The 27,168-nt window shown below is 50.1% G+C and overlaps 2 protein-coding genes across 2 annotated transcripts; both read right to left on the bottom strand.

Moving 5' to 3' along the window:
• Positions 1 to 233: 233 nt before the first annotated feature.
• KRT3 (keratin 3) lies at positions 234 to 5,728 on the bottom strand. Its single transcript, XM_077753684.1, has 9 exons — positions 5,087 to 5,728; positions 3,857 to 4,077; positions 3,252 to 3,312; positions 2,801 to 2,896; positions 2,333 to 2,497; positions 1,783 to 1,908; positions 1,242 to 1,462; positions 787 to 821; positions 234 to 319 (listed from the first exon to the last, which is right to left on the bottom strand). The coding sequence occupies exons 1-9, from the start codon at positions 5,726 to 5,728 to the stop codon at positions 234 to 236; spliced, it is 1,653 nt and encodes a 550-aa protein (XP_077609810.1).
• Positions 5,729 to 17,707: 11,979 nt separating this feature from the next.
• On the bottom strand, positions 17,708 to 24,491 carry KRT4 (keratin 4). The gene is made up of 9 exons (XM_077753611.1): positions 24,000 to 24,491; positions 21,831 to 22,045; positions 20,453 to 20,513; positions 19,974 to 20,069; positions 19,316 to 19,480; positions 18,931 to 19,056; positions 18,291 to 18,511; positions 18,004 to 18,038; positions 17,708 to 17,895 (listed from the first exon to the last, which is right to left on the bottom strand). Exons 1-9 carry the CDS (start codon positions 24,489 to 24,491, stop codon positions 17,708 to 17,710), a joined length of 1,599 nt encoding a protein of 532 aa, XP_077609737.1.
• Between the last annotated feature and the right edge of the window lie 2,677 nt (positions 24,492 to 27,168).

The following is a 27,168-nucleotide window of genomic DNA, read 5'->3' on the forward strand; positions in this document are numbered from 1 at the left end:
CGTGGACAATCACAGGCACAGAGGCGAGCCTTAGAAGGCGCCTGAGATTCTCACGGCTGCACTCGGCCAGGGGTCTGGATGGAGGATTAAGTGGCCTGGGTCTTCTAGCCCCCGGAGAGCCGGCCCTGGGAGGATGTGCTGGGGTCGGGGGTGCAGGGAGGTGGCGCTGCGGGTGGCGCTGACGCAGGCGGGGAGCAGAGGCTGGGGGCGCGAGGCGCTGCGGTGCGCGCTGTTTATCTGGAGCAGCGCTGCGAGGACTGCGAGAACTTGACGCTGNCCGAGCCCAAGGCCGCTCCGCCGCCGCCGCCGCTGACCACGGCTGCAGGGGAGAGAACAGAACCACCATCAACGCCCTTTGCCCTCCGAGCTGTATCATAATTAATGACCCACGGGTCCCGGGATGACGAGGAGGCCACCAAGGCAGCCTTGCACCGGTGATCATTGTGATACATTCTAATGGCATAAGGTGCTCATCCCATAATGCTAAGTCATTATGAATTTTCCAATAGTTCCTTCTACTCGTGGTCAACTCTTGATGCCCTCCCCACGTTGTAGATTATCCAGAATTTTTCCTCCCATTCCTACTGCATAGTCCCCATCCCATAGAGATCTGTTAAGAGTGCCCTGAACCCAAAATAATTACAAAAGCACATCTGCTGCCCCTTCTGCCCAGGGAAAACCTCTCCAACTTCCATAGAAATATTTTTTAATAAGATGCTACTGCCCTGTGTTATTGCAGGTATTTCAGAATCAGTTCTCATTGTCATAGTTATTTTGGCTACTTACAGATGCTGACAGCGCTCTGGCACTCTCCAGACATCCTGTAGGAGAAAGCCAGAGAAATAGCTCTGTCACAAAGCAAATCTCCAGCAGTTTGTCATGGATGAAGGTGATGAATAGCAACCGGAACTGAATTCAGAAGCCAGGCAGAGGAGTGCCTAGCCTTGTCCACAGAGGCATGCCAGCCAGAAAAGGTACCTTCCTGCCCGAAGATGAAGCAACAGCTTCATATAGCCAAGGGCCATAGCAGAGCCCCCTTGCGCATTGGTTGTGAGTGCGCTTTGGCTATCTATGGAAAGCGTGGGTGGGTGAAGGCAAGTGTTACTCTTCAAGGCCTATGGATGGATGATGGGTCCTCCCTCTATACAAAAGGCCTCCATTCCCATTTCCTTAGTCACTTATCTGACCCTCTGCATATGCCCCAGGTCAGGAGAGGTAGGGAGAGGGAACCGGAGGCCCACCTGCACTCCTCCCCCTCCAGCAACTTCCTGTAGGTGGCAATCTCCACGTCCAGGGCCAGCTTCACGTTCATCAGCTCCTGGTAATCCTTCAGGAGCCGGGCCAGGTCGTCCTTGGCCTGCTGGAGGGCAACCTGCAGCTCTTGGAGCTTGGCATTCGCATCCTTGAGGGCCATCTCCCCGCGCTGCTCAGCTTCAGTGATGGCCACCTGCAGGTTGGCGTTCTGGGGCAGGAGGAAGGCAGGGGAAGAGATGAGCCTATAAGAGGGTCCCGGGCTCTCTGAGTCTTACAGTAGCTTATCCCATAGCAAGCGTCTTAAAGCCAGGCAACAGCACTCTTTCCCCAACACCTCTATCTTGTCTTCATCTATGGAGATATTTTCCCTCTGGATTACCAGCCGTCCACACTGGCTCAGTCTTTGAACCTGCTGGATGCCCATGCTGCCTGAGACGACCCCAGAAGTCCATTCCACACTAGGAGTTCCGAGCTCCTAGCTCCACCCACACTGGTCCATCTAGGCACCGACATCCACTGCCATCCCACCTGCTTCTTAACATTCTCGATCTCGGCCCGCAGCCTCTGGATCATCCTGTTGAGCTCGGAGATCTCACTCTTGGTGCTCTTCAGGTCATCCCCATGCCTGCCGGCCGTGGTCTGCAGCTCTCCCAACTGGAGAACAGAAGGAAAGAGAGGGTGTTAATGCAGCTTGGCCTGACTTGTTTCTCTATCCCTAACATCACCCCACCCAACCCTGAGGTGCTTAATAAGCATTTGTTACAATGACATTGAATTCTGTTTTGGCGGGGACACTTCTGTAGCAGTAGGGAAGAGAATATCTGGGGCGTTGTGGTAGGAATTCCCTGGCCCTGCCATCTCTGAGCAAGCTAGAACCAGTCCCATGTGGCCTGGCAGGGGACAGTGGAACCACCTTCCTCCAGGGATGGCTGAACAGCCATTAGAAGGATTTCTCCAGAGAGTAGACCCGAGAGGGGTCCACCTCAGAACCACGGGGGACCCACCAGCCAGCAGTCCCCACAGGCCACAGCCTCCCTGAGACCCTCGGGGCATCCTCTGAGAGGTGCCTAGCTCCCACCTTGGTCTGGTACAGCGCCTCGGCCTCTGCCTTGCTCCTCTGGGCGATGTCCTCGTACTGGGCCTTGACCTCGGCGATGATGCTGTCCAGGTCCAGGCTGCGGTTGTTGTCCATGGACAGGACCACGGAGGTGTCGCTGACATGGCTCTGCATCTGGGACAGCTCCTGCCAACACAGAGGGGCCTGTTACTTCTCTGGGCCTCTGCAGCAAGCACACAGACGCCTGCAGAGAGACTCCTGAACAGCAGACCCATTCTCTGGCTCAGCTCTGAACGTGCATCTGCCCTGCCCTGCCCCCTCCCCCGCCCCTCAGAGAGCCTCGTGTCTGTTGTCCATCCCGCAGAACCCCAAAAAGGGGCCGGCCCTATCTCTGGGCAGAGTCTTCCTGGGCCCTAGATACCAAAGCGGCCCAGCCTCTGAGACTATCTCACCCTCCCTGGGTCCCCTCCTAGTAGGAAACATCCCCACCATTTCATAGAGGGTCGTCAGGAAGTTGATTTCATCCATTAAGGCATCTACTTTGGCCTGAAGATCCACCTTGTTCATGTAGGCGGTGTCCACATCCTGAAAAAGACAGAAGCATTAAGGTCTTGTTACCCCAAGGAACAAACAAGAAACTGCACGTGCAGCAGGACAGAGTCAAGACAGGCTGGTGATTGACGGACCTTGTCCAAGGCTGGTCTCCATGTGAAGGAGTGACTCGTGTCTCATTGGGATGATTCAAGTGCCGACTCAAAAATAAAAAACAAGTGAACTGACTCTTGGGGATCTTTCCAGACTACGACGTACCTGGCTTCTGCTTTTTGCTCCAAATGCCTGAACTCAGTAGCTTCATGGCAGTGGAGTAAGAAGGTCCCCCCAGCTCAGCTGGAAACCCGTGCGTGTGCACAAGCCCCAGGAATCACACACACAGCCTTACCTTCTTCAGGGTCACAAATTCATTCTCGGCGGCCGTACGTTTATTGATTTCATCCTCATATCTGTAAGGGTTCAAAAGAAATAGCTGAGTTTGGGTTTCGAGGTAGTAGTAAACACTTTTGTCCAAAACTCTGAAAATTCATCTCTCCATCCCTCTGTCCCTGTGCCGTCCCTCTTATCTGAACACACCTTCTTTACTCTCCCCCTCTTAGCTAGGAAGACCAGCCATTCCAGCCTAAGTGCCCTGGCCTGGTTTTAGTACAGGAAGTCCCACATCCTGGGAAACCCCTCGGTCCCAGAGAAACCGGGACAGTTGGTCAGCATGCCATGAGTTGTCCCTGCAGCCTTCAGATGCTAGAACCAGAATCTTCCCCGGCCTGGATCATGAGGAAGTGCTTCCTCAACCCTAAACTCATCCCACTTGCCATGACTTTATTTGTCCTTGGGGAAGGAGGGCGAGTGGGGAGCCCAGTGAATGAAGCCATCCCCTATGAAGGTAAGGAGAGGAAGACAGGCTAAGTGGCACCACTGCCGCCGGGTGGGAGGAGAGCATGAAGGGCTGGGGCTCCGAGACAGGGCTGCCCCACTCGTGTCTCTGTCACTCACTTCTTCTTGAAGTCCTCCACCAGGTCCTGCATGTTCCTCAGCTCTGAGTCCAGGCGGCCCCTCTCCCCCAGGATGCTGTCCAGGTAGCTCCGCTGGTTGTTGATGTAAGTCTCAAAAAGGGGCTCCAGGTTGTTGGTGCCCGTGATGGAATTTGGGCCCTGCTGCTGGAGCAGGCTCCACTTGGTCTCCAAGACCTTGTTCTGCTGCTCCAGGAACCGCACCTGCCGCGCATCGGGGGAAGCCGCATCAGGCAACACTTGTGGGAGAGGAGAGGAGGGGCCCCGGTTCCGGTGGGACTGAGCATCTGAGTCTCCCCATCCCCCAGCACAGAGGCCCAGAAAGGATGTGAAGATAGGCTTCTGCAGTAGCTGGAGAGGCTACGGGTGGGCAGCCACTTCCGTAGGACCGCTAAAGACACAGCACCATTTTGGAAAGTTACAGAAGGAGGAGAAATGGGTGGGGCATCTGGAAGTAGCCCCTGTCCAGAAGCTGAATTGTAAAGATGACCCCTCGGTGTTCCCCAGGGACTTCATAACTCTCTCAACTTCCAAATCTGCAGAAATGTGCTTGAACCTCAGCGGCATTGTTTCTACCCAAAGCATTGCTGACAGTTCAGCCCTTCAAAGGATGTGAATCACTGGGAGGTGATACTGATTGAAAGTCCACAGTTAGCATGACAAGAGAAAGCTTGCCACTGTGAACTACCCTGGTCTGGGGGGCACCAAGCACCCTTCTTCTCCTGACCAGGTCAATTAGGGGTGCAGACTAGTTGCTAGCTTCTTCACAGCCCTGTTGAGACTAATTTTCCAGATAAGACCCTTCAATCCCTTCTCCAGGGCATCTGCCTCCTTTGCCTGGCACAGTGGCGTGGAGGGAACAGGCCTCCTAGAAAGCCTCATATCTGATAAACGCCCACCCCTTTCCTACCAGTGGCCATGGCTCTTGCCATATGTTCCCAAGGCTGCCAGCCTAGGCATAGATAAGGTGACAGGCAGGAGACTTGAGCAGGGAGCCAGACAGGTAGGACCTAAGATGTCCAGGTCCAAAGAGGAACCCACTGTCTCTCCTACTCAGGTGACCATGAAGGCAAACTCATCAACTCTGAACATCTTCCCAGACCCTAGACTCTTCCTAGCCATCCCCCTCCAGCCTGGCTCATCCATGATTGATCCTAAATGTCAAACTCAAAGTTCCAGCCTGGAAATGGGGGCCCAGACTGAGCTTCATCACCTTGTCAATGAAGGACGCAAACTTGTTGTTGAGGGTCTTGATCTGCTCCCGCTCTTGAGTCTTCACTTGCCCGATCTGGGGGTCGATCTCCACATTGAGGGGCTGCAGGAGGCTCTGGTTCACAGTCACTTCCTGGATTCCCCCAGGGAAGCCACCAGGACCAAAGCCACTGGGCCCACCAAAGCCGCCAGGCCCACCAAAGCCACCGGGCCCACCAAAGCCACCAGCCCCTCCAAAGCCACCAACTCCACCAAAGCCACCGGCTCCTCCAAAGCCACCGGCTCCTCCAAAGCCACCAGCCCCTCCAAAGCCACCTCCCATTCCTCTGCCACCACCAAAACCACCACCAAGGCCACCTCCATAGCCACCCCCAAAGCCACTGCCACAGCTGCTACGCCCTCCCCCAAAGCCACCAGCCCGGGAGCCACCAGCCACGCTGATGGAGATGCTCTTATTGCCACCCAGGCTGTAGAGGCTGCGACTGCCAAAGCCACCCGCCCCACCCCGGAACCCGCAGGCCCCTCCACTGGCTCCCCCTGAGCGGGCCACACAGCTCATCCTGCTGCTTCCCGAGACCACGGCGGAGCGGCCCGAGAAGCCCTGGCCGCCGCCACCAGAGGTCTTGCCGACTTGTCTGTTCATGGTGAGAGAGCTTGGTGAAGGAAAAGTACAAGAGTTAAGCAGGACACTGACAGAGGAAGAGGGAAGGGAACTGAAGGCCTGTGCAAAATAAATCCCTTTATATACATCAAGGAGGTTGCTGGGCTCAAATGAAGGAGAGATAATTAATCCCAAATAGTCATGGGTTGGGTTTGCCTCCAAGGCAATAAGTTTGTTCCAGGCTACTAAACACACCTTGAAAATAATCTGAAATGGTAAAAATGCTAAGGTAGCAGGCTTCCCTGGCAGGGGGTAGGGCCTGGCATTGCCCCACACTTGGGCGTGGCCACCTCCTTAGCTTTGTCTGACGGGACCCAGGAGGTACACTCATCCTTGCCAGGTACCCAGTGGCCATTTGTCTGCCCTCAGCTGTGAAAAGAATGGAGTGGAAGGTGGTTTGGGGATGTTCTGGTTGCCTGAACAGTGAAGGCCACCCAAGGACTCAGGGGAAGTATCTCAACAGAAGGGGTGATTCAGTTCATTCCATAGTCAACACATGGTCACTGATGCCCACTGTGGGCCCAGCTCTGTGCTGGGTTTGAGATGCAGTGATGCCCTCCCCACCTCCCTTCCTGGAAACAAAGCTCAGATCCATGAAAAATCTGCCTCCTGGGCTCCCCACCCCCAATCCCAAGCTGTAGTTCAGGACACGGGGGCATTTGGGCTCATGACTGTGTTCTGAGAAAAAGGGCAGTAAACACCTATGTGCTTTGATGAGTCATTAGCAAAATTCAATATGAGAAATGTTTGTTTGCTTGTTGAAAACTTCCCAGAGGAGCCACGCGCTATTCCACATCTTGACGCAGCTCAAAAGCTTCCTTTCTTGCTCCCCAAATATTGGGAACTTCTCTGGCTTCTGCCCAAGATGCAGAGGACTAGAAATTCAAACACCAGTTCTACCACCAATTCAACAAATAGGTACAGATTGCCTAATGCGTGCCCGGCACTGTGCAAGGTACAGAGACTCATTGGTGAACAATATACGTGGGCCCCCTGTGGGACCGTTCTCGGGCTGACGAGGTGTGCTCCTAGGAGGCTATGGCCTCAGCATCCAGACCCCACCCCCGGCCTCAGGAAAACAGACCTGGCAGGACCCCAGCACCGCCATACGTGTCTGACTCGGGAAGCCTGAGAACCTGCCAGCCTAGTGTTTTTCAGAGGCTTAGGGACTGGGCTTGGCTTGTCCAAGAGGAAAGCCTTCCTGCCAAGTTAGCCACTTATCTCTCCAGGACAGGTCTTTTTTCGTTTTGTCTGCTGCACGTTAGGCCCTGCTAAGGGTGTAACCTATGTGCCCTTGGCAGAAGCCATCTCAGACTGGGAGAAAGGAGGAAAGGACAGGGGATTCTTCAGTGCTGGGTAGGGCTGAGATTGCCCCAAGTACAGAGGAAACGAAGTTTTCCTCAGTGACCTGGTTCTCCTATTTTCTCCTCTCACCCATCTGTTCTCCACAGGCTATGTATCCTCTTGGTTCCTTCCCCAGAATAAAGCCACAAGCTTTCCAGGAGTTTACAATCCTGTTCATGCACTGGATCCCTTTGTTCTTAACACTGTGCTTTGCCAATAATAGGTGCTCATAAAAATTGTTTGGTTGAATGAATCTATCAGTTAGCTGATGACTTAATGAGTAAATTAAGCCTTTCCTGGATTACAACCAAATAAAACTGGTCAAAAATGGGTTCCTGGGGTGCCTGGGTAGCTCAGTTAGTTAAGCATCTGACTCTTGATCTTGGCTCAGGTCATCATCTCATGGTTCATGAAACGTACATGCAAAATGAGTGTTGCCTCCTTTCCAATGGAAATAATGTTGTACAATCACAGTATCAAGAACCAACCAATCAGGAACCACTCATTCAATTTAGGAGTGCACCTGTCAGGATGAGCAGTGGGTGATATATGGAATTGTTGAATCGCTATATTATACATCTGAAAGTAATATAACACTGTATGTTAACTGTACTGGAATTAAAATAAAAACTTTAAAGGAAGTGGTCATCCTAAAAAATGAAAAAAAAAAAAAAGAATCACTCAATCAGAGGGGTGAGAGGATGGACAAAACAGGTGAAGGGGATTAAGGGATACAAACTTCCAGTTATAAAATAAAATAAATAAGCCTGGGGATGGACAATCAATAGTATCGTAAGAACTTTGTGTGGTGACAGATGGTAACTACACTTATGCTGAGCATTTTGCAATGTACGTAATTTTGGAATCACTATGTTGTACACTATATAGTACACTAATATAATATTGTATGTCAATTATACTTTAATTTTTTTAAAAGAATCAGTCAAAGGGAGTCTGGGTGGTTCGGTCAGTTAAGCATCGGACTTCAACTCAGGTCATGATTTCAGGGTTTGTGGGTTCAAGCCCCATGTCGGGCTCTGTGCTGACAGCTCAGAGCCTGGTGCCTGCTTCGGATTCTGTGTCTCCCTCTCTCTCTGCCCCTACCTGGCTCACACCCTCTCCCTCTGTCTCTCAAAAATAAGTAAACTTTACCAAAAAATTATTTTGATAGATAGATAGATAGATAGATAGATAGATAGATAGATAGATAAGAATCAATCACAGAAGCAACTTGAAGTTGACTGGGCATTTGAGGTCCTACAATCTTCCACCTGCCCAGGACTGGGAATCCCTCACTCACAGGTCTGAACTAGATCCCTGACCTTCCACAGCTGTTGCCCAAGGCTTAATGCCATGTGAAATTAGCCCTCGGTCCAGAGCGTGGCCACCGCAGGCACTCTCCTCCACTTTGCTCCCTCAGAAGAACCAAACTTTAAAGAATGAACCAAACCCGGAGTTGGGCCAGCCCCACCCCATGACTAACCATGACCAAAGCTGTTTACATTCTCTGGGTTTCAGCATCATTAACCATTAAAGATGGCCAATCACCTCTGCCCCTTTGGATCTCACAGGAACCGAGCTGGAGGAATGGAATCTGTCCAATGTTTCAAAACACGTATCACAAAAAATTAGGCCCTATTTCTGTTTCTTAATATTAAAGAGTGTGCACTTTGAAGCCAAATAGACCCAGTTGTTTAATGTTTTTTTAAATGAGGTATAACTGACATACAACGTCATATTGGTTCAGGGGTACACAGGCCCAGTTTTTAAATCTTAGCTTTGTCACTGCACATCTGTTAGCAGCTTCTCTGTGCCTCAGTTTCCTTATCTACAAAATTAAGCTTTTAATGATAATGATAAGGTCATGGTCACCCCTGGAAAATACCTAGCACTCTACCTGAGTTCAAGCAGTGTTCACTACTATTGTTAACCATTTATAGTTGCAACCCACACAGAGAATTTCAGCTTTCATACCCCTCAAAGAACCAGCCCAATAAAAGGATGAGCCTATTGCACTTATCCATGGTGGCCCTGCAGGGGATAGATAAAGAGCTTATCAACTCCATGATTTTGGGATGAGGGGAAGTGGGCTTCACTTCCAGCCTACCAAAGAGAAACCAGGGGACAAATATGAGTGTTTACTGCGTATTGACTCTCTTAAGTCACCATGTGATAGACTGAATGGTTTTCAAAGAGCTCACAGTGTAGACAAGCCAAACAAACAAGACTGTAGAACTACGTTCTGTGCAATGGGTACTGTGAGGACATGGAGAGTCAGAAAACGGAATCACATGGGAAGGCTTCCTGAAGAGACATGGGCCAGAACTTTCAAGGAAGGCAGGATTAGATAGAAGGAAAGGCATTTCAGCTCAGGAGGTCATGAGTCAAAGCTCAGTGTTGAAAACAAGCTCAGTTGCATTCAGAAAGTGGAGACCGTGGTAGAGTTTTGTCATTTGTGGCCACACAACATCTGTGAACACATTTCCTACGTTTCAGTCATTGCCCACATTGTGATCCCCACCTTCGTAGGACAAAATCCAGAAAACACATTCCCAGACTCCTTTGCAGCTAGAGGCCAGGTCTATGGCTTAGAATCTTCCAATGAGGTAGACCCTCCTGAGACTCGGATTCTGATGTGGACAATGTAAGGAGACAGCCATGGACAGACAGAACAATTGAGCTTCTTGGAGGGTGCAGTGATGGAGACATCTGGGCCTCCACGGGCAGAGGTGGGATGTTGTCATTTGACCCCAAGCATCAGGGGTGCATCAACAGTGATCACATCGCCACCTGAGCTGCTCCCAGGTGTGGCTGTGTATGGTTCCAAGCTACCCAGCTCCCAGAGAGCAAATGAGCAACAATATCCTTTAATGTATTATTTTCATCTTACATAAGACAGAATGGATGTTCATATTTGCAAGCAGGAGCCTTGACCAAGACAGTGATGAGACAGACCTGGCTAGAGCAGAAAGGGATTGGAGGGTGGAATGGATGGAGGGCCTGCCTTTTGTGCCAGACAGAACAAGGCCGCTGCATGATCAGGTGCCGACTCTGAAGTCTACGGAATGGATCCTTGGGATTCTTAAACTCCCGGTGAATCAAGGTACCCAACTGTCCCCCAATGGGGGCAGCCATGATTAGAGCCCATTAATTCTGAGCTATGCTTGCCATTCTTCTAGAGGAAATTAGCTTGCAGAAGAATCTTTGAGAAGCAAAGCCACAGCCACAACTGTCATCACCTAGTCCTAGAACTGGGACTTTCCCAGCCAACGACAGAAGGAGTGAGAGGAAGGGCTTAATATATTTTTATTCTGCAGCCAGGATTTTAGAGCAAACATCTCCCACAAGGGAAAGAAAGTAAACCAGGGATTGGGAGCGCGTTAGTAAGGTTAGAACGTCAATTCTGATTGGAGAGTCATGAGTGATACAGGTGATGGAAGGAGAGGAAGCAATCCCAAGTTGAAATTCATGATGATCCAGCCCAGCCCTCGGGACTTGGGGACCCAATAAATATTTGGAGAAAACACTTGGTTTACACTCACCCTGAACACCTGGATTATTTGAAGCTTAACTTAATATCCTAAGTTTTTTATCCCCAGATAAATGAGTGACTCACTGTGTTAAGGCGTATAATATCGGAGTCTCATACGGTGCTGCACCCAGGAAGCTGGCCAGAGCACTCCTCTACCTCCGGGTAGCCCCCCGACTTCTCCACAGCCTCTCTTGCTCTTCAGGATCCCCATGGAAGGCTATCCATCAAAACTTCTGGGCTGCCCAGGCCAGGAGGTCACCACCCTGAGCTGAGGAAGTTCTTCCTGGCTCTAGCTTCTATGCCTTCTACTCCAGCATGAGCCCACCTCTTCTTCATGGACTCAGTGAAGTTAGGGTCAGCAGGGGTCTCCCACCCCATCTCCAGATCTGAAGGCCCCTTTTGACATCAAAAAATGACATTGACCTTCACATAGGTTAGACTATATCCTTTCAGGGTAATTTGAGGACATCTATTTTTACTGTGAATTCAACAATGCTTTTAAATAAAATTGCATGTTATACTCGCATATGTCTCAAAATAGTAATACACATGTGTGTGAAAGATAGTTGATTTATTCAGTCTACAGACACACGTGCACATTTGGATGCTCAGAACCCTGGAGGTAACCCAACAGCCACTTGAGATCTTTGCGCCCCAGGTCTCCAAGTCCTGACAACCAGCCTCTTCCACTGTCCATTACACAGGGCTCACTGTCCCCTGCTGAAGTCCCTCACTGGACCCCACCCCTCTGCGTGAGGTCACTGCCAGACCTCCCTGCCTTTGTGTCCACCAGCATCTGGTCCCAGCAGGCCTTCAACAGATGTGACCTGAACTACATGACTTCACTCTCGTCTGACCTTCCAGAGTAATACACCCAAACCTTCCTGGCTTCTGCCAGGAATATTCTGATATTAGAAAATGCTGTTGAATTTCCGGAAGCCATTCTCCAGGTTTGATACACCCCAGCCACTTCTCCCAGTCTACTTTCTCTGCACATGGTTTCCAGGACTCTTCATTTTGTTCATGAAACTCTTAAAATCACAGTGCCTAATGAAGATATGATGTTCAGGGGTGACATAGTGTCTGGCTAAACCCCTAGGAGGATCCCCACTGTCTGTGATGCGGACGCTGTGCTTCTTTAGCTGCAGGGTAAGGTTCTGTCCCCTTCTTTAACTGTTGGCTCACATGGGTCCCGCCTAGGGGGTAAGATAGGGGCTTTACCCGGGTAAATCAGGCAGTCCTGGGCTCAAATCCTGGCTCTGCTTCTCACTTGTGTTCTTGGGCAAGTTACCAAGCCTCTTCAAGCCTTAGTTTCCTCCTCCATAAGACGAAAATAATAGCAGATTAATCTCCCACCGCTGTCATGAGCATTGGATTAAATAATGCATGGCAAACTCTAAGGATGGTACCTAGACATACTAGGTACTCAGGAAACAGTCACTATTATTTTCTCTTTGTCATGGTGTGTCACTTTGAGATGTACTTACATCCTAATGTGAGACTAGGTAGGGGCCCTTCTGTTGCTCTGGAACATTCCCAGGTGAATTCAATGAATTGATTGCTCTAGCAAGGACCCGAGCACTCTTATTTTCTTCATCATATTCTTAGCTTACTATCCTTCTTCTTCCACAGATGCAAAACATCAGGTCTAATCAGCCTTCTTGGGCTCTCTCTCCTTATAAAATGAATACTTATTGAGCACTTACTATTTACCAAGCACCATCCTAGGTACCAGGAATGCAATAGTGGACAAAACAGATGAAGTCCTTATTTTTCTAGAGTCCACAATGCCAGTGGAAGACAGACAATAAAGAAATAAATATATGTTTGTCAGGCAGTGAAAGGCACTACCTAATAAATAAGTGGGAAAGGGGGGTAGACATGGCAAGGGGTGCTGTCTTATAGAGGGTGCTCTGAGGAGACTTGAGTGGATGATCTGAACACAGTGAAGGAACAAGGCATGCAAACATGTGAGTAAAGGGTGTCCTGGGCAGAGAGAACCACAAGTGCAAAGGGCCTGAGACAGGAGAATGAGGAGCGTTTGAGGAACAGCATAAGGCCGGCAGAGCTGAAGCAGGATGAGGGAAGAGGTGAGAAGAGAAGTCACTGAAGGGTTTCAGCAAAGGTGAAACGTGAACTGACTTTATTTTTAATTTTTTAATGTTTATTTTTGAGAGAGAGACTGCATAAGCAGGAGAGGGGCAGAAAGAGAGGGAGACACAGAATCCGAAGCAGGATCCGAGCTCTGAGCTGACAGCACAGAATCCGACGCGGGGCTCAAACCCACTGACCACGAGATCATGACCTGAGCTGAAGTCGAACGCCTAACTGACTGAGCCACCCAGGCGCTTGACGTGAGCGGACTTGTAAAATGAGTTTGGCAGCTGTGTAGAGAGTAGGTTATGGGGGTCAAGGCAGAATGTGTTCAGACCCACTTCACCTTCTTTACCTTCCAAGACAGAAACTTGACTCCATGGGGCGCCTGGGTGGCTTAGTCGGTTAAGCGTCCGACTTTCACTTAGGTCATGATCTCGCGGTTCGTGGGTTCGAGCCCCGCGTCAGGCTCTGTGCTGACTGCCAGCTCAGAGCCTGGAGCCTGTTTCAGTCTGTGACTCCCTCTCTCTCTGACCCTCCCCTGCTCACGCTGTCTCTCTCTCTCTCTCTCTCTCTCCTAGAAATAAATAAAACATTAAAAAATATATATTAAAAAAAAAAAAGAAATTTGACTCCTGATTTTAAACAACTCACTTCCACGTCCTACTGTGAGAATAAGCTGAAGGAACAATGGTCGCAAAGCAGACTTACAGAGAAGATGAACAATAAAACCGAGAGGGGGGCTCACCCTCAATAATCCTTTATCTAAGTAAGATTCTTCTGTGTGACAGGAGCTCTCCACCATATTTGTGCTGAATCGCGTTTGGTAGGCTCCTCAAACTGGAGATTGTCAATAGCAGAAATACCATCTTGTCCTCCCTGGGAGATTACAAAAACAACTTAGGAAGTTATGAAATAAATTGCTTGAAACAGAAACTAAAAAGGGAGGAGGGGGGAAAGGTGAGCTGATCATTTAACCTAGGAAAGAGAAAGTGGACAGGAAATTTAAATGTATTTTTCCAGGCACTGATTTGAAAAGCAGGGCTCTCCTCTCTGCTGCAGCTTTGAAGGAATCCAGTTGGACACCAGGCAGAGGGTATGATCATGGTGTGAAATAAGGGAACCACAGGATACTATGTAATTAGTCCAGGGAGACAGCCCTCAGCATAAGGAAAGCACACAGCAGATATCGAAGGAATGGACGTCACTAGGGGGAAGACGCTTCTACTGGGAGATAAGAGAGCAACAACAAACCTCTTGGGTCCTGGAACATTAGCTCACAATAAACAAAAGTGAGAAAAGAGGCAGAGCAGGGCCAAGGTTTAGCATTACAGCTGCCTGAAGGGGAGAGAGGTGCGCGTGTGGCAGTTCCCAGATGTGAGTCCAAAGCACATCCTGGTCCTAAAAGCCACACACCGAAAGCAGGTGGCCCAGAGTTCCCTCTTCTTCCCTTCCAGGTTATATATGTGCATGTTTTTATGTAGACATTATTACCCTGATTGAAAACTCCTTGAAAGAATCATTTAATTCTTATTAGAACATTGCCTAGGACATTTGTTCATTTATTAAACCAACATTTGTTAAACATCTACTATGTGACATGCACACTGGCCTTGAAATAGCAAAATGAATAAAGAATGGTCCCTGCCTTAGAGAATTCAACAGCTAATAAATGTGTGGATGGATGGGTGGATAGATGGATAGACAGTAGATGGATGGATGATGGATGATGGATGATGAATGGCAAATGGCAATCCAAACTCTTTCTGCCAAAAATCTCTTCCTCGTTCATCTAGCTTCTCCTTTGAATTTTTGAGAACTAAATCCACAACTTTTCAAGTGGACACCCTGCAGAAGCAGGAAACCATGGGTAGCAACAAGCCTGAGTCCTAGAGCTCCCACCAAGACCCTTCATGACCATGATCCTACACTCCCAGCCTTCTCCCCATGGGATAAAAAGATGACTGTTCAGTCTCTACCTTCAACACAGCAAAAAGGTGGAGCAGGTGATAAAATGGCTTCTTCCCTCAGCTTGTTCCTTCCCTTTGTCCTGGCCTGGACCACTATTCCCTTGTCCCAAGGGGTAACAAAGGAGGACACAGCTCCCTTAGTTATTTTGCTAGATCGCTGTCTCATTAAACCTTGGCCATCACTCAAGACATGGTAGCAGACTTGCCTTATTCTGAGGTCCTCTGGTCCTAGAATCCGAAGCCTGGGTCCCCACAGCAGGCAAAACCAAAATGCCACAATGGGGCAACACTAAATAAACCCCTCTTTACTATATCCTTCAGTTTTACTAGCAACAAGGCAGAGAGACTTCAGAAGTGTTGCCAAGAATTTTCTTTTTTTTTTTTAAATATTTTTATTTATTTCTAGGAGAGAGAGACAGAGACAGCGTGAGCAGGGGAGGGTCAGAGAGAGAGGGAGATACAGACTCTGAAATAGGCTCCAGGCTCCGAGCTGGCAGTCAGCACAGAGCCCGACGCGGGGCTCGAACCCGCGAACCGCGAGATCATGACCTAAGCGAAAGTCGGATGCTTAACCGACTAAGCCACCCAGGCGCCCCAACCAAGAATTTTCTGAAACGGGGAGGGCTGGACTCAGAGCAGAGGGTCTTGGTAAAGGGGGAGGGACCTATGCAAATAAGGCTTGTGAGCCTGGAGCCTTAAGAGTGGGAGTCAAGGCAGATGAACCAAATAAAATGAGTTAAAGATCTGCCAGTCCACATTTGAGCCATTACAATGTGAGAAGTGGTTTTAGTACTCCTCAGGTTCAAGCATTTGGGGCTGAGGGGAGGGTGTGGAGAGTGCAGGACCTTCCAAGGGGCAAGTAATGCAGTCTGTGTCTCCATAGCTCTCTTGAAAGAGAGCTGGCAAGGTCCAGTTCAAAGATCTAAGGGATGAGTGATGCCTGTCATCTAAGAAGTGGACTTTCTCTCTCAAATAATAACCACCTTTGAATAGTCAATCAGCTCCAGGCTTATGGATCATGGCCAGGATCCACTCCCCTGGACTGTTCCGGTAACAAAGACCAACAGGAATGTTTTACCTCTTTTAGGTGAACCAGGAGTCTTCTTTATAGAAATGAAACACAAACATACTCACACAGCCCCTTGCCTACAGAAACACAGTTATTCAAAGATACACAGGCACTTGACCTGAGTTTCCTGTGTAAACCATTATATTGAACTGAAGAGGCCCTGGAGGCCTAGCGGTGTCACTCAAGCTGGCTAGTCACATACTTGACTTGCTCAGCGGGCATGAGAATTTCGTTGACCTGCCCCCAGCTCCTCAGGGTGGCCCATCACAGCCCCCATCTTCCTGGTAGGTAAACTGGAGGAGTCCCTCCCTTCCTGCTAACCTTTGACTCCTCCTCCCAGCTCCAGGAACTTAGAAAAGAGCCACTTCAGCACTTTCCCAGGGGAGGGGCACAGAGGTGGGAACAAGCCAAACACTTCCTGGTCTGACACATGGGGGTGAGCCCCAAGACAATGAGGAGATTAGGGTGGGGCTGATGAAGGACCAGCCATCCAGCCCAGGGAGCACAAGCCCCTGAGATTAATGCTTTGTTGCTCTGCCCATGTGGCCCTGGGCCCACCTCCAGGTCTGTGTGAAGGCTACCTGGGCAGGGACAGGCTCTGGGCAAACCCTGTGCCTTTCTGTCCACACACAATAAGGGTCCCACGGGCACTATGCTGGGGGTTTGAAGTCTGAATGAATTGCCTGGCAGTCCAGGGTGGGAAGCACCATTTGCGTGGCCAAAGGAATGAGTGCATCCTGCAACTGTGCGGGAGAGTTATGGTCCTCCATGTAGCTGGAAGTTGGTCCAGTATAGAATCAGGGTATCTACAAAGGCTATACTCAGACCCCCACCTCTGACTGTCCTCACCTCATCTTCATTTCATCAGTCATAATCTCCAGGGCTGGCCCAATCAGGCAGCCTCACCTTCTACTGCTCTTGCAGACTTGCGTCTCCTCCCCCACACCCCTACCACTCAGGCACAGCAGTATAGACATAACCCCAGACATAATCACCTGAGATGGGAAAATGAGCAGGGCATGAAAGCTCTATGAGGACGACATGCTTCCATCCCTCTATCCCACAATCGGGATCTTGTTGGTACTTGGAAGGAGTTCCTGAAGCCTTGCTGGTCCAGCAGGATTGAGTCCTCTGCATGAAGTTTCTTGAAAGTAGGGAGGCCTTGCTAGACACTGAGTATAAACTCTCCATAAGCTCCCCAACCTCTCATTCCTTATTCATTGGAGACCCCCTGACTGCCTCTCCTGTCCTCCAGGCTCACTGCAGGCTCCGCACTGAGATGCACCCGCTCTGATTGTCTGCCAGCTTTGTGTACTTGTTGGCTGTTGGGAGTCTGTGCCCCTGTTCTGAAGCAGCCTTCGGACTCCACACACCACACACCTCCCCCAGATTAGCTGATGACCTCGATCTGTGCAGACATATCTCTCAGGCCCCAACCTCTTTGGCTCCCACCTGAATGCTGGAGACTTCTCCCCAGGGAACAAGGACAATGGCTCAGAGTGAATGACAAATGCATTTTATTAGAGAGTCACGCAAAGATGGATAGAGGGAAGGAGAAGAGGTGGACGGGACCCTGAGTGGTTCCTGTCCTGATCTTGCAGGCCAAGTTGCTGCCGAGTAACAGAGGAGTTTGGTCCTGATGTAGAGAGATACCCGAGACCATAGGCTGGGAGGGGCATATATGACCCTGATAATTCTGGAGATGAAGCTCCTGGCTGTGTTCTCCTCTGCCCATGGGTGGTGAAGAATCAGCTGACATCCCTCTCATTCCAGATGGGTCACCAGGCCCAAATTGAGAGGAAGCTACCAAACTCCAGGAGGGCAGAGTCCATGCTGAGGTGACACTGGTAAAATAAGCCCCAGAGAGGGAGGGTGGAGGCGGGGTGAAGGAAGCACAGAGACACCAGGGCGGGGCCCAGCTGGGCTCAGGGGCTGCAGGGACCTTGTCTCGTCTATCGGAGGGATCTCTTGGTCACAGTGCTGGTAGAGATGATCTTGCTTCCAGAACTGCCACACACAGCACCACCAAACCCAAAGCCACTTCCAGAGCCAGAGCCAAAGCCACTGCCCAGGCCAAACCCAGAGCAGCTTCCTAATCCTCCGCTGATGGCCCCAGCACTAGTGCCACCACCAACCACAGCTGCAGGAGAGAGACAAAGGATATGGTTATTCCAATGACACTGGCACCCAGGGGTCTTACCCAAATCGGGGTGAGCAAAAGGTCATGGTGGGAGTGGAAGGTACTTACAGATGCTCATGGCACTCTGGCATTCTCCAGACATTCTGTGGGGAAGAGAAAGAGCAGTGAGTCACAGCAGAGCCCGGAGTCACACTCAGTTCAATAAGCAGGTCTCAAGCACCAAACCCATCCGTATGCAGCCAAGTTAAAGGTCTGAATGTGAACCTATTATCCACTCTGCCCCAGTTCATAACACACCCATGCAGCACTGAAGCAGGTGACCCAACAGAGGTGCAAACTCAAGGCTCCAGGATCTCTCCCTCCCTCACCTTCCCGCCCTGCCCTGCCCACCCCACCTGCACTCCTCGCCCTCCAGCAGCTTGCGGTAGGTGGCAATCTCCACGTCCAGAGCCAGCTTTACACTCATGAGCTCCTGGTACTCCCGTAGCATCCGGGCCAGCTCCTCCTTGGCCTGGTGCAGGGCGGCCTCCAGCTCTGTGCGCTTGCTGTAGGCATCTTTGAGGGCCAGCTCCCCACGCTGTTCTGCATCAGCCACGGATGCCTGCAGAGTCTGGCACTGTAGACGATAGCATTGACCAGGCAATCATCAGTGCCCTACTGTCAAGGCTTCTCTACCTGCTCCCTCTCCCGTGTCACCTTCACTTGGGCTAAGGTGTCAGGATTTTGTCCTTATCCCCACCTACCCTACTCATACATTTCATTTACTCCAACCAGGGACCACCAATATCCCCACCAGACTGATTCGATGAAGATGAGCAAAAAACAATGAAGAAGAGCCAAAAAACCGTATTTACCAGGGTGTGGTGTCAGGTTAAGTAGATCATTGCTAAAAAGACCTGGGTATGGTTTATATAAGGACTCACGAATCCCCTGCACACAAGCTCAGGACCTTCTGGCCTGATGCCAGATTTATTTGTCTTCTATAGAGACATTGGTCTTGGCTCTGTCCCATGGCTAGAAGGTGGTGACACTTACCTGCTTCTTGACATTCTCAATCTCAGCCCGCAGCCTCTGGATCATCCTGTTGAGCTCTGAGATCTCACTCTTGGTGTTCTTCAGGCTGTCACCATGTTGGTCAACTGAGATCTGGAGCTGCTGGACCTAATATCCAGGAAAACACAAGGAACGAAGGGTCAGGGCTGGTTGGGTAGGGTCTATTCTCAAGTGAACTCAGCAAGAACAGGTGGCAGGGATAATACAAAATATCATGTAATCTCCAATTAGACCAGGATCAGTGATGCCCAGAACATGAGTTCACCTCTGACATCTCTTGGGCTTGGGTGATGATCACCTGCTCACAGACATCAAAAGCAGAGCCCCAGAAGCCACTTCCATCTCCTGAGAGATCCCTGATACCCACCTTGGTCTGGTACAGAGCCTCGACCTCAGCCTTGCTCTTTTGGGCGATCTCTTCATACTGGGCACGGACCTCAGCAATGATGCTGTCCAGATCCAGGTTCCGGTTGTTGTCCATGGACAGGACCACGGACGTGTCTGAGACATGTGTCTGCATCTGGGAGAGCTCCTACATGGAAAATGTCTCATGTCAGGTCCCCCAGTGATTCTTCCCTAATCTCTGACACCAGAAGCCCACTGTGGTGATGGAAATGGCCATGCCACAGTCTCAGATGGAAACAGAGTTAACATCCCAATAGGCAGAGAGGGGTAAGGGTGGTAAGTTTTTATGTAGAAATCAAGTGGCTGGTGACATTTCAAGACAAGAAAAGTAATATTTCTAGTCTTCACTGCTCTCTGGGAACTGTAAACAGGTGATCAATGAATGGATTCATTTTGCCAGGGAAATGCCTAACAGCAAGAAATTGTATCCTATGCAATCTTTAGATCTGATCACTCTTCCTAAGACCACATCTGGTTTCCAAAGCCTCCAGGTTGAGTCTCTCACTTCAATTCTTGCTACCCATGACCTTGCTGAGAGCACCCTCAACAAGTAAGGGAGCTGGAGTCCTTTCAAAGAACTAGGATTTCCTTCTTTGAATGGACAGGGATGGAGTCCTCACCGCAGCAAAGAGGACCCTCAAGAAGTTGATCTCATCATTCAGAGCATCCACCTTGGCCTCCAACTCCACCTTGGTCATGTAGGCCGCATCCACGTCCTGCAGAGGAGGCAGGGAGGAGGGGGGTTAAGAGACAAAGGTACGGAAATCACAAGAGGAGCAAGGGAATGTCAAGTGACACACGAAGGTGTTCTCAGCAGCATGTAGAGAAGGCTTCTCAGTACAGGCAAGGTGACAAAGAACTAATCATTTGACATACTCTGCCCCTAAAGCAGCCAGAAATGGAAGCTACTTATCCAAACAGGCTTTTATCCCCAACTTCAGTTCCTTAGGTTCTGGTTCAGTTAACCATTCCTTGGACCACATAGATCTGGATAGTACCAAGTGGGGTAAAGATGAGGCCAAGATGAACCAAACCCATGATTCTAGCCAAAGACCACTCCCTCCCTCACAGTGCCTCCCTCCCCTCATTGATCTCTTACCTTCTTGAGGACCACAAAGTCATTCTCAGCAGCTGTGCGCTTATTGATCTCATCTTCATACCTGGGGGAGGGATGGGAAGGAAAAGACAAAAGCCATATAGTGAGCTAGTGTTTCCCTGATCTCTGCTGCTGGGTTTCAAACATCTAACTATTTGGAAATATCCAAGTAATTGGCTACATTTTGCTGTTTTCATGCAAATGCTCATTCAACTTACATTTTTAAAAATTTTTTAATGTTTATTTATGAGAGAGACAGAGACAGAGAGTGAGTGGCAGAGGGGCAGAGAGAGAGGGAGACACNTTAACCGACTGAGCCACCCAGGCGCCCCTTAACTTACATTTATTAATTACCATGTAGGAGAGACCAGCCTAGACTCTGGTTTATTCAGAGAAGTGAAAATCAAACTTCATAAAGACTGTTTTCAAGAGATAGGGTGTGAAGAGGAGAACCAGACATGATCTGGTTGGTTTTAGCTCCACAGAAGGGCTATCCATTTGGTGGATTAAATTCTCCGGTGCTGCAATGCTCCAGCCCTCTTTGGTTGGCATAAGAGCGAATTGAGAGAGTGGATCAGTATTTTCTCAGCTCCACCCCACCGGGAGTATAATAAGAGGTACTATGTATTAAATGTTCATGTTATATCCATTGCTATGCTGCCTGCTTTCTTGATCTCATTTAATTTCATTAATTCTCAAAAGCTAAAAGGTAGGATTATTAGTCCCGTTTTATTTTTTTAAATTTTTTTAATGTTTTTATTTATTTCTGAGAGAGAGAGAGAGAGACAGCATGAGCAGGGGAGGGTCAGAGATAGAGGGAGACACAGAATCCAAAATAGCCTCCAGGCTCTGAGCTAGCTGTCAGCACAGAGCCTGATGTAGGGCTCGAACCCATGAACCGTGAGATCATGACCTGAGCCGAAGTCGGATGTTTAACTGACTGAGCCACCCAGGCACCCCTATTAGTCCCATTTTAAAGATGAAGAAAAACAAGGCTCAGAGAGGTTAAGCAAGTTACCCAAGATCACACAGCTAGTAAGTGGAGGAATCAGTATTCAAACAAGGTCTGTCTGTCTCTACAACCTGTATTCTTCTGACCTTGCCATACTACTGTTCATCCATGCAGTTTCGGATCTTTTCTGTATGCAGCAAGCCCAACCGCCTGAGTGCATCACTCATTTTCTATTTGGGGCAACTAGGCCTCACACCAGTTTTTTTAATGGGACCATGTAGATGCAGGGGCACAAACTAGAAAACCTTCCTGATCCTTTTGGGACCTCTCCAGAGCCTGAGATTCTAAATGGCTGTACAGGAGCCCGGGACCCTGGGCTGTGGCTGGGCAGATATTGGCAGGCGGTGCCCCTCTGTGCTCCACACGTACTTGGTCTTGAAGTCCTCCACACTGTCCTGCGTGGACTTCAGCTCAGACTGCAGGCGTCCTTTGTCATTGACCAAGGTATCCAGCTGCTTCCTCAGGCCACTGACGTAGGCCTCGAAGAGGGGCTCAAGGTTTTTAATGGATGTAGTGGTCGTCTGCTGCTGGAGGAGGCTCCACTTGGTTTCCAGGACCTTATTCTGTTGTTCTAAGAACCGCACCTGTGTTAAAAAGGCACCGGCCAGCCAATGAGGGCCCAAAGCTTTGGCAGGAGGATTGGCCAAGGCCACCCAGAGGACCCAAGAGCTACACAAGTAGACAACTGTGTCACAACTCTAGGCACCACCCACTGGGGTCAACATGGTGGCTTTGCTCCGTGCAACGACGGAACACATGTGTTGTGGAGAACAGAGTACAGTCAGAGCAGCAGGGCCTGACTGAGCAGCAAGTACCACTTCCTGACCACAGGGATCCAGAGGTCCCCCTGAGCTGACTTGCTGAGAAGAACATTGAACTTCTATGCAATAATAAAATAAACAAAACTAGGAGATAAAAACCACAGTCTGGGGACTCTTGCATTCAAAGCGATCCTGCCCCTAGGCAAAGGGATGATAAATTCACTGAAGATTTTTTTTACTAAATGGGCCTTATGTGTCTCTTTAAAGCTGTGCACCATTGAGGATAAATAGTTAGCATGTAGGCCCTACACACATTCCGAGTCTCAGCCAGACTCACTCTTCAAGGGGACTTCCCTGAACTTTCCCTCTCTCTACGAAGGGGTCTAACCAGAGAAACCAAGGTAGCAGTTTAGCACAAGATTCCCACTTTATGTGCTTCAGAGCTGAAAGAAAAGCAGGTAAGGGTGACTTATCACAGTCTGAACTCAAAAGGGGAGATAAGGAGAGATGAGAGAAGGAAACACCAAACCCTGGGTCTTGCTTTTATATCTATGTGTCCTGGAGTCACCATAAAGTGACTTATTGGCTTATTCAACCAGCAAGAAGAGCAAATACTTCCACTCAACCTACTCCAAGATTGTTCATTCTTTTTTCTCTTTTTCTTTCTTTTTTTTTGTTAGCAGACACAACACCCTTTTATTCTTAAGTACTTCAGTAGTACTTTCTAAAATTGAGGCTCTCTATGTAATTGCAATAAAATTGTCAAAACAAGAAACTTAACATTGATACTGTACTATTATCCAATATAAAGACTTCATGGATATTGTGCCAATTGTACCAATAATGCCCTATTCAGTGAAAGAAAATATAAGAGAATGGGTTACATTACATTGTCATGTCTCTCTTGTCTCCTACAGTCTCTCTGAAGCCCTACAGTCTTCAAATAGGTCAAGGTCAAGATTGTTCACTCTTGCCCTGTGGATCTAAGAGGACTAAGATTTCAATGTACAGAGAATCAAGGCACCCTTGGCTCAATGTACTACCCTCATCCACTCAGTCATTAGTCTTCGGAGGACTCAGCAATCTGGGCTGATCCGCTTGCTATCATCTATCACACTTGGCTGTAATTAAGCTCAAAGGACTTGAATCTCTAGACTCTGCATGGGAAAGGAAGTTAGATTACAAAAAGAAAAGGAGAGACTCAACCCCTCCTCTCTCAAACAGACCCAGAGACGAGCAAGTCTGCCCAGAGTCAGGATGAAGGGGATGAACTTCCGAGGTCCTACTGGGACCCACAGTCTGCCATTGGCATTGGTTCCTTTTTCTTTTGGGAAACCAGCCTGGCTTTCTTCTGCTCCAACAGCAGAAGTCCCAATAGTTAAATTCTTATATTAACTATAATTAATTTTGGTTAATTATTAGATTATTAGCCATGTGACTTCCGAAACCAAAATCTGAGAAAAAAGCAGGGAAACCATGCGCCCAGGGAAACCATATAGCAGGGATGCCAGGACTCAGAAAAGTTGAGCAATTTGCCCAACATCACACAACACGTCTAGGAAGACTCCAAATATTGCATTGCTATGAGTAGCCTGTCTTCCTGCTCCCCGTGGACAAAAGAGGAAGACTTGGAGGAATGAGTCCCCTTTAACAGCTGGAAAACAGAGGCCCAGAGAAGTTCCGTGATTCCCAATATCCGTGATAGGCTCAGGTCTGAGAGCCCAGGACAAAGGATCCCTGGTTTCTACCACCTTGTCCGGCCAAAGGGGCAGCTCACCTTGTCAATGAAGGAGGCGAACTTGTTGTTGAGGGTCTTGATCTGCTCCCGCTCCTCAGTCCGGACCTTCTGGATCTCGGGGTCAATCTCCACATGAAGTGGGGTCAGCAGGCTCTGGTTGATGGTGACCTCCTGAATCCCCCCAGCAGGGCAAACAGGGAAGCCAGGGCCACCCCGTCCACTGAAGGAGCCCCCAAATCCAGCACCAAAGCTACCAGAGCCAAAACCTCCAGCAGCCCCAAAGCCAGCTCCAAAACCTCCAGCAGCCCCAAAACCAGCACACTGCCGGGATCCGGCCACACTGATGGCAATGCTCTTTCTCCCCCCGAGACCGTAGAGGCTCCTGCTGCCGAAGCCCCCAGAGGAGCAGCGGCCCGCACCCCCAGACATGGAGACTGAGCTGAATGCAGGCCTCTTGCCCCCACCAACGATGGCCGAGGCACAGCTGAAGCCCTGGGACCCGCCTCGGACACACTGCTGTCTGGAGATCATGGCTGCAGAGAGGAGAGCAAGCTTGCCGTTCTCAGAGAAACCCGAGGGGCCAGGCCAGTGAATGCTGCAGCCCCAGCCTGGGTCTCTTATATGTGCTGAAGCAGCAGGGCTTGGTTGCAGGGGCATAAAGGGAAAAATCTGAAACATCTCTGGGCTTGGCCTTTGGCACAGGGCCATCTTTCCCGTACCTGCTGAGTATGTCACTAAACACACCTACAGATGTCATTCGGAGGGCACAGATACAGGATCCCAACACACTCCCCTCCGGGAGAACCTGAACCGGTGCCCCAGGGCCTCCTGAATCACAGGCCCCTGCCTGGGCCCAGCCCACTACCCTTCCATCTCAATAGCCTCCCAGGGGCTCCCCCTGCTCCACACAAGTTGGCCCATTGCCCATTCTCTCATCCACAGATTTTGGAAACCGAGGGCCTGGGTTCAAGTGCAGGGCCCACCCTCCCCTGCTCGGCAAACCTGTAACAAGTCGTTGTCTGGGGTTCCAATGCTTCACCTAGAAGTTGGAAATAACACAAATATTTACCTTCAGCTCCTCTCAGGATGCAGCGAGACTATAATTGGAAGCTGTCAGAAGCTGCACCTGTGTTTATCCTCATCGTTATTCTTCCTCCACATGCACTTGGGGCCCACGTGCACGTACACAAGGAGAAACCGCGTTCCAGCCTTACAGCCCCCCAAACCTAGATCAAGATTCACCTCAACTTGACACGGCTGTTGAGAACCTACTACGTGCCAGGTGGGGAGCTGGGGGATGAGGAGACAGAAGCTGCCTCGGCCCCTCGAGACTCAACTTTCCTTCTCCAGCCTCTGTTCGGGTCGGTGTTTGTGGGATTCTAGATCAGCGTTCTCCAGCCCGGGTCCCGTCCCTACTGCGTGTGCCCCGCTGCTCTGTTTGCTGTCGAGTCATCTGTTCAGCCCTACCAGGGCATGTTCGGTTTTACCATAATGGCCCCAGCATTCAGGGCAGGAGATTCTAACTCTTTTGGTGCTGACGATCCCTTTGGCAGAATAGTGAAACCCATGAGCCCCTTCCCAGAGCCATGTTTTCATTTACTTTTTTAATGTTTTATTTATTTCTGAGAGAGAGAGAGAGAGAGACAGCGTGAGCAGGGGAGGGTCAGAGAGAGAGAGATACAGAATCTGAAATAGGCTCCAGGCTCTGAGCTGTCAGCACGGGGCTCGACACGGGGCTCCAGCCCACGAACCGTGAGATCATGACCTGAGCCCAAGTCCGACCCTTAACCAACTGAGTCACCCAGGCGCCCCCAGAGCGATGTTTTTAAATGCAAAATTCTAGGAGCGTCTGGGTGGCTGAGTTGACTAAGCGTCCGACTTCGGCTCAGGTCACGATCTCACTGTTCATGAGTTCGAGCCCCATGTCAAGCTCTCTGCTGGCAGCTCAGAGCCTGGAGCCTGCTTTGGATTCTGTGTCTCCCTCTCTCTCTGCCCCTCCCTAGCTCACACTCTGTCTCTCTCTCTCTCAAAAATAAATAAATAAATATGCAAAATCCTAGTTTTTAAGCTCTAACAAACTCTTCCCCACTGAGTGACATGATTCTGGGTTCAAATCCCACCTGTTGCCACTAACTAACTGAATACATTCAACCCATCTTCTCATGTATAAACTCGACACCTGCCTCTTCTGTACCTACAGTGCCTGGCACATAGGAGGTCGGTCAGTGGACATTCATTCGTATCCTTCCCAGACCTCGCCATTGCCACTTAGGATGAGAAATTAGACAAATCTGCAGCCCTCCTCCTCTCAGCTGATGAGACTGCTGTTGCAGATCTGAGGCACAGCGGTGATCGGGGCCAGGGTAATTCCCACAGGCTCGAACTGACCCTGACCAACTGAACGCTGGCCGTGGCAGAAATGAACGGCTCCCTCCCTGCAGAGAGAAAGGGCAGGGCCCATGGGGTGCAAAGAGGGAGGCCAGTGGATCTAGTTCTCAGAGACAGCATTTCATGGAAGAATAGATAGCCCAGGAGCTCTCTCCTCTCCCCACGTCTACCCTCATCCCCTCTCTACCTCTGATCTGTACCCCACCCTGAGTCCCACCTACCTCGGCCTCTGCTGAGCTCCACCTGCCAGGGTTCGGGTGGAGGGAGGGTGGAAGAGCCGTGGCCATGAAGACAGGAGGCCCCCAGGCTCCATCGAAGGTCCGTAAAGGAAAGCCCAGTGGGTAGTCCGTCCCCCTGGAGTAAGTAAGCGCCCAAGAGCCAGGACCACAAGGAATGCAGCTGACACTTCGCTCCCCGCTTCAGTGAGTATTTACTGACTGCCAGCTTCGTGCCCTCCCTGTGCTGAGTGCTTGGTATACATTGCACCATTGTATCTTCCTAAAAGGTCTCCTCGGGGTCACGCAGTAGCACGTGGTGGGGCCAGGACTGGAACCCACATTAGTGAGGGCACTGGTGTCCCAGGGTCGACTGGCCTCCGCCCTGACCGCAGGTACGGGCACAGCTGGGTAGGAAGGCGGAGCTACTCCAGGCGGCTGGGGCTGCAGTGAGAGGAGCAGAGGGGATCTGGCACCACCCCGTTTGCGGAGCTGAGGTCTGATACTCCGCTGTCCTGCCCCGAGAGGAGACGGGAAGGCCACCAGGATCGCAGCCTGAGCGAGGGCCCGGAGCTCAGACCCTGGCTGCCTCACCTGGGTCTCCA

The sequence above is a fragment of the Crocuta crocuta genome, unplaced genomic scaffold, assembly GCF_008692635.1.
Source record: "Crocuta crocuta isolate KB4526 unplaced genomic scaffold, BGI_CrCroc_1.0 scaffold30, whole genome shotgun sequence".
NCBI classification, from domain to species: Eukaryota; Metazoa; Chordata; class Mammalia; order Carnivora; family Hyaenidae; genus Crocuta; species Crocuta crocuta.